General features: G+C 39.0%; 1 protein-coding gene and 2 long non-coding RNA genes across 4 annotated transcripts; 2 read left to right on the top strand and 1 right to left on the bottom strand.

Annotated features, from left to right (window-relative positions):
• The first annotated feature begins 1,592 nt into the window (after positions 1-1,592).
• Positions 1,593-2,111, top strand: LOC116055415. The gene is made up of 3 exons (XR_004106284.2): positions 1,593-1,807; positions 1,879-1,886; positions 1,943-2,111. It is a non-coding gene; the product is annotated as an uncharacterized LOC116055415 (long non-coding RNA).
• A 344-nt stretch (positions 2,112-2,455) lies between these two features.
• Positions 2,456-4,250, bottom strand: LOC118496310. Its single transcript, XR_004898859.1, has 3 exons — positions 4,195-4,250; positions 3,850-3,930; positions 2,456-2,605 (listed from the first exon to the last, which is right to left on the bottom strand). It is a non-coding gene; the product is annotated as an uncharacterized LOC118496310 (long non-coding RNA).
• Positions 4,251-5,071: 821 nt separating this feature from the next.
• On the top strand, positions 5,072-8,824 carry LOC116055461. Of its 2 annotated transcripts, XM_031307477.2 has the most exons (3): positions 5,074-5,944; positions 6,574-6,678; positions 8,241-8,824. In XM_031307477.2, exons 1-3 carry the CDS (start codon positions 5,179-5,181, stop codon positions 8,321-8,323), a joined length of 954 nt encoding a protein of 317 aa, XP_031163337.1. In that variant the 5' UTR covers positions 5,074-5,178; the 3' UTR covers positions 8,324-8,824. The 2 variants fall into 2 exon arrangements, with proteins under 2 accessions (XP_035863454.1, XP_031163337.1); XM_036007561.1 differs by lacking the exon at positions 8,241-8,824 and having other exon boundaries at positions 5,072-5,944; positions 6,574-7,521.
• The last annotated feature ends 281 nt before the right edge of the window (positions 8,825-9,105 follow it).

The following is a 9,105-nucleotide window of genomic DNA, read 5'->3' as shown; positions in this document are numbered from 1 at the left end:
TCTTCTTTAAGAAAGTTGTTCTTCGAAATGTTAATCACAAAAAAGTGGAAGCAAACAAGGTAAAATATAGAAAAGTGGGAAAACTTTATTTCATGGTATTAAAACTCGTGGACTACAATGATTATCACATCATGATATCAAGGTGTATTTGTAGGGCAGGCTTAGTTGTTTAATAAAGCTGCTTACTGTCACCTTAAAATAGACTTAACATCAAGAACCTTCTTTTTACCAGTGTGTTGCTTTTTTCTCATCTGAAGTTTAAAACCAAATCTCTAATGTTTCAAACGCGCCAGTTTACATTGAACAATGAAAATCCATACCAATATAGGATTAGAGATACTGTAGTGGTATTTCTCCACTTTTTGTGGAAAAGATTACCACCATTAGAGCTAGCATTTCATTTCCAGCCTTTGACCCATCCATTTCCACAGTGTGTGCAGCAGTCTTCATTAAGTTTGAGCCTGTATCCCTCTCGGCCCTTAATGATATTGATACCCATTTAAAACCTTCAATTTGTCCTACTGATATTGTCCTACCTCGTCATTTTAAAGAGGTGTGTCACAATATTGGACCAAACATCCAAGCAATCATTAATAGCAGTCTTACTTCTGGTTATGTGACATCTTGTTTTAAAGAGGCAGTGGTGCAGCCTCTTATCAAAAAGCCAAATCTGGACACCTTAGTTCTTGCAAATTATCGTCCGATCTCTAAACTTCCTTTTATATCTAAGATTTTAGAGATGGCAGTTCTATCAATCTTTTTTAGATCTGCATGGTATCCTTGAGGTGTTCCAGTCTGGCTTTAAAGCATTTCATAGCACAGAGTCTGCACTTATACAAGTTTTTAATGATATTTTAATCTCAACAGACTCTGGAGATTCTGCAATCCTTATGCTTTTAGATCTCACAGCAGCATTCGACACTGTCGACCACAGTGTTCTTATCTCTCGTCTCGAGCACAGCGTGGGGATTAAAGGCACTGCACTAGAATGGTTTAGATCATATTCATCAGAGAGAGTGTTCAAAGTTAGTTTTGGTGGCTCTACTTCACAGCACCACCACTGACATGTGGAGTTCCTCAGGGTTGTATTTTCTGGCTGATTCTCTTCTCCCCTTATTTGCTTCCCTTTGGATCCATCTTAAAGAAGCATAACATCAGTTTCCATTTTTATGCAGATGATTCACAGATCTACTTGCCTATTAAAAGTAAGGGTGATAGTTCCCTAAAAAGTTGTTAGATTGTTTTTATGACATTAAAGCCTGGATGCTTTAAACTTTTTACATTTTAATGAAAGTAAAACCGAGGTCATGATATTTAGACCCAGCAGTTCTCTTGGCGCCTCCCAATTGGACGTGGGTCCCCTGACACCCTATGTCAAGTCTATGGTAACTAACCTTGGTGTTAAGATGGATAGTGATTTTCAACTAGAGAAGCAGATCAATTCTGTTGGAAAAGCTAGTTTCTTTCAACTCAGGCTGCTTACCAAACTGAAGCCATTTTTATCTTTCACTGATTTTGAAAGGGTTATACATGCTTTTATCACAACTCGCCTGGATTACTGTAATGCTTCATATGTAGGTGTTAGTCAGGCCTCCCTCTCCAGATTACAAATGGTTCAAAATGCTGCCGCTCGACTCCTTACCGGAACTCGTAAATGAGATCACATTACACCTGTTCTTGCCTCTCTTCATTGGCTACCAGTTTGCTTTAGAATACATTTTAAGATTCTGTTGTTCGTTTTTTAAGCTCTTTATGGTCAAGCCCCAGCTTATATAGCTGAACTACTGAAGCCGCACGCTCCTCTGAGGTCATTAAGGTCTGCTGACCAGCTACTCTTTGTTGTCCCTAGAACGCGGCTCAAAAATAGGGGAGATCGAGCATTTTCAGTCGTGGCCCCAAGGCTGTGGAATGAATTGCCTCTGCATGTCAGATTGGCCCCCAGCCTTCACATTTTTAAATCACGACTTAAAACTCACTTTTATTCATTGGCCTTTAAACCTGCTTGAGAGTTGTATTCTGCATTTTCATTTTCCAGTTTGTTACTTGTTTTAAATGTTCGTTTTTGTTACTCGTATGTTTATAATCTGTCCAAAATCATGTCAATGTCCAGCACTTTGGTCAACCAGGTTGTTTTAAATGTGCTTTACAAATAAAGTTGGATTGGATTGGATTGGATTATGTTGGTTTAAACTTCACCAAACAAATGTCTCAGGTTCTTGGGGGGAGTCTGGGTCGGGGAGAGGAGCCGCCTCCAGGTCACCAGAGGATCATCTCTTACAGCATTCCTTCACTACAGGTTACATTTCTGTCTATTAGCCTGAAGAAGAAGCAAGGCCAAGTTAATTTTAGTGTATTCCATCAACACAAACATTATATTTTACATTTTAACTGTATTACTGTAAAACAAAACAAAAATCATAATTAAATGTCCTGTCTTATTCTTAATGTATCCACAGTTTTGCCAATACCACTGCAGAGTCCACACGACACCAACATAACAGAAAACAATGTCCAAAGAATAAGAAGCTCTCCCTCCGCTGATACTAAAGCCTCTGTTTTGCCTCCAATGTTCCTGACTGCCTCTCATCTTGCTTCTCTCAGAAATCTGTTGTCAGACAAGAAAATCACAGGTTTTGAGATTTTACCACACCTCCTCACTCAACTCAAAACAGCATGATGAAATCAATAAATGTTATCTCAACTGAAGATAAGTTGACCTGGACCAAGTACTATGTGCAAATATTTAGTTTTGTTTAGTTGTTTGTCTCGCTCAGCTCTAGTATCAATGCACTATGTAGCATTTTTTTAAAGTTCATTCTGCACTCGCGTTTGTCTACATCCTTGAGTTTAATTAAAACATTTAGTCCACCGAGGAAGGCAGTATCTGGGTTGTATCAGCTCTAGCAGGAATTAAAAAACTTGTCAGCTGCACTTGATGGTGAAACTCACTGAATCAAAAGCATTTTTACAAACCACTCTATAGGTCGAGACACTGCACTACAGTGCACTGCTGTAAAACCTTTGGTGGTGGGAACAGACAGTGCAATCTGACCATGATCCTGACACAATTTTTAACCACAAGATGGCAGCAAAAGAATACATTTCAGGGTGTTTGCTTATTTTTAAACCTGGTTGTTTCATGCCAAAACTACTAAAAGTTTTTTTAACCCCAACCCTAACCTAAGGTAGAGAAAAATGTTGTTGAACAGGTATACAGAAACTTTAAAGATAGAAACTGTGGCCCTAAAGGAAGAACGAAGCAGAGTGCGAGGTCAGATGTTGGCAGGTTTATCACAGCCGCCCACATCCCTCCATCATGGGAAACTAAAACTCTTCACTAAAACCATTGAAATGATCTTATGTGTTTCTTTTGTTGTATTCTAATGATTTATTCTTAAGAGAAAGGACACTGTGTTGCTGTGGGTATGAAATGTGGTCTGACTCGACTCTATAAGGCAGAGTGAAAAACTCTGGGATAGTATTGCCAAGTTAAAAGATTCATTTATTTACGAACATATTACTGAAGAATTAGTCGGACGATAGAAACGTGAAATAATAGTGAACATTCTTCAGCATTCCAGAGACAAAATGAGACAAATGGTTGATACTTGATATTTGACTAAAATCACAAATGTATCAGTCAGTCCAATATAACCCATATTGCAACAATTATTTAGCCCAGGTCTGAAAATAAGCAGTCAAAACAGTTGTTTGTGCCTTTTTTGGCACATTGTTTTATTTTTAACCTTTATTTAACATGCAAACTGAAACAAATTTCAGTTGATGCAACTGATCAAAGATGATATGCCACCAAGACTCGCTATAATGCAATTCATATGAGAACTTAACCTCTTTTTTGCAGTTCGTTTAGGTCTCCGTGTCTCTCTCAGTGGTCCAAGTGAGCTTCTTGACCCTCAGCTCCTTCTTTCCCTGAATAAAGAGGTCAGTAAGTTAAATAACTTTATAGGCATAGAGATGTGAATTGTGTGCTTCAAATTGTTAAAAATGTCAAATGTATTTTGATGTCAGTGAGAGCTGCGACAGCTTTTCCTTGCGGTAAAAAGAAAGGTGGTGTATGTAGTTTGGAAGGATTATTGGTTATTATTATGATATCATTATTGATGAAAAAATATTTAAATGAATATCAGTGTTTAATTTGCATTTAAGACATGAAATACACAGGGAAGCAGTTACCCTCGTTAGTCAGTTGGATTGTAATGACATGATGAAGCAAGTGCACGGAGATTCTGTCGAACCTCAAACACAACGCCTAGCTGATCAAAGTTCAGCCAGTCTAAAGGTCAAAGGCCAAAACCTCTGTATTTGTTCTGATCAGACTTTACTGTTTATCATTCATTCAACAGTAAACAATTAGTCAATCCCACACAGACTAAGCAGCTGAAGTTATTTAATTATGAACTTATTAAATTTAAATTCATGAACTTAATATGAAGTGGCATTTCAGATTTAACAGCACCTTTTAATTAAAGAACAGGCATGGGTGGATTAAAGGATTAGAGTCTCAAGAACTCAACAGACTGCTGATGTGGGGAGTTTAAGGGTGAAAGGCATTTTCAATCTTATAAAGAAGTCAAGCATCGCTGAAACCATTTTTAACAATTATGTAGAAAAAGCAGGTTAGACAAGTAAAGCTCTTGTGTTGAATTATGTGCTTACGACTGTCCTCTCTTTGTCTCTTATTTTCTTTGAGAAGTCAGGAATCTACAACATTGGAGGGAAGGCAGGACTCTTTTCGATGAGAATTGTGGGAATAAAGAGAGTGACCTCCGCACCCTGATTTCATCATCCACAGTCCACCCCAATCTCTTGGATCATTTAAGAGAAATACATTTTGAAAAAATCTTTCTTCTTGAAGCCCATGTTACTGCTGTTATATGATCTTGATTAATGTCAGTTTAATTTCAAATCACTGTTTTTGTGTTTAGTTATCCATTAAAGTTGAACTTCCTTATCTTGAAACAAGCCCATGTGTTCCATGCAGTTATGGCAGTCCCGCCCACCAAACTGACCAGCCAATAGAAATCGACGCTGTGTCTTTATCCCCACCCTCCCTACTGGTGTTCCTGATGACCGTGAGGAAGTTTTAGTAGGTGGTAGTGAATGACTTGACAGCTCATTGTAAATAAAACGGATTCGCGCAGACGTAATTGCGCAGCGATGGCAGACGCAGCCTTCCTAGAGGACACGCTGCCCGAAGAAGAGAGGGAGTTTCAGAAGATTATAGCCTTGATCGGCGGTAAAGAGAGGATTTATTTGGTGAGCGATGCGTGTAAAAGTAAAGAGGTGGACGGGAATGACGCTGGAATACTGCAGGAGTTCATCCGTGACATGTTTCACAACAGCAGCCCGATGGACAGCAACGGACAAACCTCTCTGTTAAGCAGTCACGACGATACCGCAAGTGCAAGCCCCATTTGCTGCAAGACCGAGACTGTCAAAAGCAATGAAATACCACAAATAGCGAGGCCCAATGATTTGGATTTGAGAGCCTGTCCGGTGGAAGAGGACTGGGAGAAGGAGAAGCGGCCAACGCGCAATGGCAATGCTCAAAGAATAGCAACGAGGAGGGCAAACAGCGCGAAGCGAACTATAGACTGTCCTATCATCATATTCATCTTCCGACAGACATTTCTCAGCAAAACTTCCAACGAACTGTGCTTAAAAGAGATGTTGAAGGACGTAAAGACACGCACGAAACGTTCCAGAATCGGCCGACCAGCTCTGATTGGATTAATACGCACCAGACAGGAGAGCGCCGAGACGCATCAGTGTGCGCAACTCCTGGAGCGTCTGATTAGCTCAGTGTTCCACAAACAATCACCAGAGACAATATGGGTCGGCTGTTTCATCCCGAAGACAGAGGCCAAAATGCTCAGCATCAAGAAAAACGCCTGCAAAGTTATACACGCATCTCAAACAGCAGGTGTAATAACATCCATTGTCCGTGTTTTAAGTAGTTTTACACGTATCAATAGTATAATGCAAATCTGCTTTTCTCGTTTGCCCACACACATTTTTGCCACAAGTTTTTGGTAAAGCACACGTCAGCAGGGCGGATTTGTCAACATGAAATTTGAACCGTGGTGTGTTTAACCTTGGCACAATGCAGATTTGATGGTGCATAAATATTAGAGTGCCAAAATCAAGAAGAAATACAGATTTTGACACTTTTTAAAATCACTTTTACTAATTGGAAAATAGTGATGTGTTTGGAAATTTAAAAAGTTAATTAAGAGAACCATAGAAGTACTAAATGAGTATGATGATACTATGGTAAACACCTTTACTTATGAGTAGATCATTGTAAACTCAGTAATGAGCACTGTCACAGCGCGAGTTCCTGCGGAAATATTTGACAAAGACTGTATTGATGTGTTATAGTACATTTCCCTATGTAGGTCAATCCACAATATTCACAATACCACACATTTCTGCACATATTTTTCTGCCCAGGCATGGCTGCAAAGGCCCAGGAACAAAAGGAGCATTCATTAAACAATCAGGCCCTTAGATAAGCTGCCAAATTGTTAAACACTTATTATTGCCTTTCAGATAATACAAGGGATAGAGGGAACCCACTTTGCTGGCCATTCCAATGTTTGTTCTGGGCTCAGAGAAGAGGTCAGGCCAACAACTCTTCAACCGGCAGTCAAAGAGGTAGCAGCATCGTCCTGAAGTTCAGTTTGACTGAGCTATACAGGCATTTCCATTCCGACAGGATTCTTTCAACTCTTCTTCATCCTTTCCATACACCAACTTAGTCATGTTCAGGGTTGTCAGGGGACTGGAGCCTAACCCAGATTGCACTACATGGGCAAAAGGCATGCCTACCTGTCTGGCTGCAGGCAAATGGATAGACAAAGACATTAAGGGTCTAATATTATGCTAATTTTCTGGTTCATACTTGTACTTTGGCTTTAATGTTCAAAAAACACATTATTTTCCTCATACTGGCTGACTGAATACCTGTATTACTCTGTCTGAAACGCTACGCTTTAGCACCTGTCTCTTTAAGCCCCCCTCCCAAAAAAGCCCAGTCTGCTCTGATTGGTCAGCGTTTCCGCATCTGCGCCCTCTGAGACTTTGCATGTCTTTGCAGCCGGGGAATGACTATAACAGCATTGTATAGCAGCACGTTCCAGGGGTGTCGGAGTGGGGGTGGAAATAGGACTGAGTACCCAGGGCCCTCATGTGAGGAGGGCCAAAAAAGATGCTAGAATGAATAGCTGTGGATGCTGGGAGGGGCCCATAGAGAATGCCTTTCTACAGGGCCCAGAATTTTGTGCTACGCCCCTGGCACGTTCTACAAATATATAGTATAGTTGTAAAACCACAACCTTACAGCTCATTTAAAGGCACCTTTTCTGAATACAGGCTGTGTGCATCTTTCTGTGGATTGAGCGTTTTGATACTTTCACAGTTTTTATATAGCATCTCGACCTGTTTCATAATCAAAAAAGAGTAATTAAAGAGAATAGAAAACAAAAAAACAAGAAAACATAGAATAAGACAGGTATGAAATACAACAATAAAAGTTACAGTGCCGTGTAAGAAATTAATATTTGATTTAATAAAAGGCAGCGTGAAACAGGAAAATCTTCAGCCTTGATTTAAAAGAACTGAGAGTTGCAGCGGACCTGCATTTTTCTGGAAGTTTGTTCCATATATGTGGTGCATAAAAACTGAACACTGCTTCTTCATGTTTAGTTCTGCCTCTAGTGACAGAAAGCAGACCTGTCCTAGACGACCTGAGAGGTCTGGATGGTTCATACTGTAGCATAAGTAGTAAGTAAACCATTTAGTGCTTTATAAAGAAGAAGCAGAAGAGACCAGTTTAGCCTCAATATACCAGAATGCAATGTTGCCACAAAATATTTAGCATTTTGGTAAAACAGTGACTTACATTTTCCAGAAATTGAAGAAATATTTTGCTGTGTCCGCCCATCTTCAAGTGGTAATGTACAGATGAAAATAAATTAGAGAGGAAATCACTGACTAAAAGAAGCAGATAAGGCAGGTAAAGAAAATGGATGCAGCAAAAAGTAAACTGAAACCCTTACAACAAAATAACTTGTGGAATGCATTGGCCATCAGATTGATCCTCCGCACAATGACAGACACCTTGTTTCAACAATTTGCACACATACAATTTGTATCATATTAATATCATTAAACTCAATTGCACAGTAACAATGTTTTCATTGTTGTTGTTTTTTTAGATGACACAAGTAAAGAGGAAGGCATCCCTCTGAAAACCAATTCCTTGTCTGCTGGACCTCATGTGGGTGGTGGAAACAGCTGATGCCATGACACACGCAGGCATATCTCTGCAGACGATCCTGTTTTAACTGTGAAGAAAAAGTTGTTGTGCCTCGTGGTGCTTCAGAGCCTTACTACATGTAACAGTGTTTCTTCATAGTGTTCAATATTCCCACTGCTGAGCCATCATGATTTTTGTCCTGAAGCAATATGTTGCTAAATACGTTGTCATCTTACTGATTTACACTTCATCTTTGATCTACAATGGTTATTTATAAAGGGATTTACTGTGTATGTTTGGGGCTGATTCAAGTAACTGTTATAAGTATCAGTAATTCATATGAACTATATGTTCATTTAACACCTTTTTTAGGCCTAGATATAGATTTGTCTGTTATTTTATTACATGTTTAACTGCAGTACGGCTAGGCTACAGCAAAAGTACTCCTTTAACCCTTGTGTTGTCTTCCCGTCGACCATGCAACTTTGTGTTTTTCTGGGTCGAAATTTCAGCATTTTGTTCTTTTTCTACACTTTTCTCGACGTTTTTGTTGATTTTATTTTTTAAAAATGGTGTTTTTGTCAATTTTTTAACAAGTTTTTTTACCGCTTTTTCTTAATAAGTTTTTGTCACCTTTGGCAATGTTTTTGATGGGGTTTTTTTGTCACTTTTCAGATTTTTTTTCTCCACTTTTTTCCCAACTTTTTTGTCATTTTTTTAAACAAGTTTTTGTCACCTTTGGCGATGTTTTTAATGGGTTTTTTTTTCACTTTTCCCGATTTTTTTTGTCACTTTTGTCAGCGTTTAAAAAATATTAAAAAAAT

This window comes from Sander lucioperca, chromosome 11, assembly GCF_008315115.2.
Source record: "Sander lucioperca isolate FBNREF2018 chromosome 11, SLUC_FBN_1.2, whole genome shotgun sequence".
Classification (NCBI taxonomy): Eukaryota; Metazoa; Chordata; class Actinopteri; order Perciformes; family Percidae; genus Sander; species Sander lucioperca.
This window is presented reverse-complemented; position numbering and strand designations above follow the sequence as displayed.

Bases quoted from the DNA above. Each gene is read 5' to 3' on its own strand.
- LOC116055461 (XM_036007561.1), top strand. From the start codon at position 5,179: ATGGCAGACGCAGCCTTCCTAGAGGACACGCTGCCCGAAGAAGAGAGG. The intron at 5,945-6,573 runs GTGTAATAACAT...ATTGCCTTTCAG, and splicing joins ACACGCATCTCAAACAGCAG to ATAATACAAGGGATAGAGGG.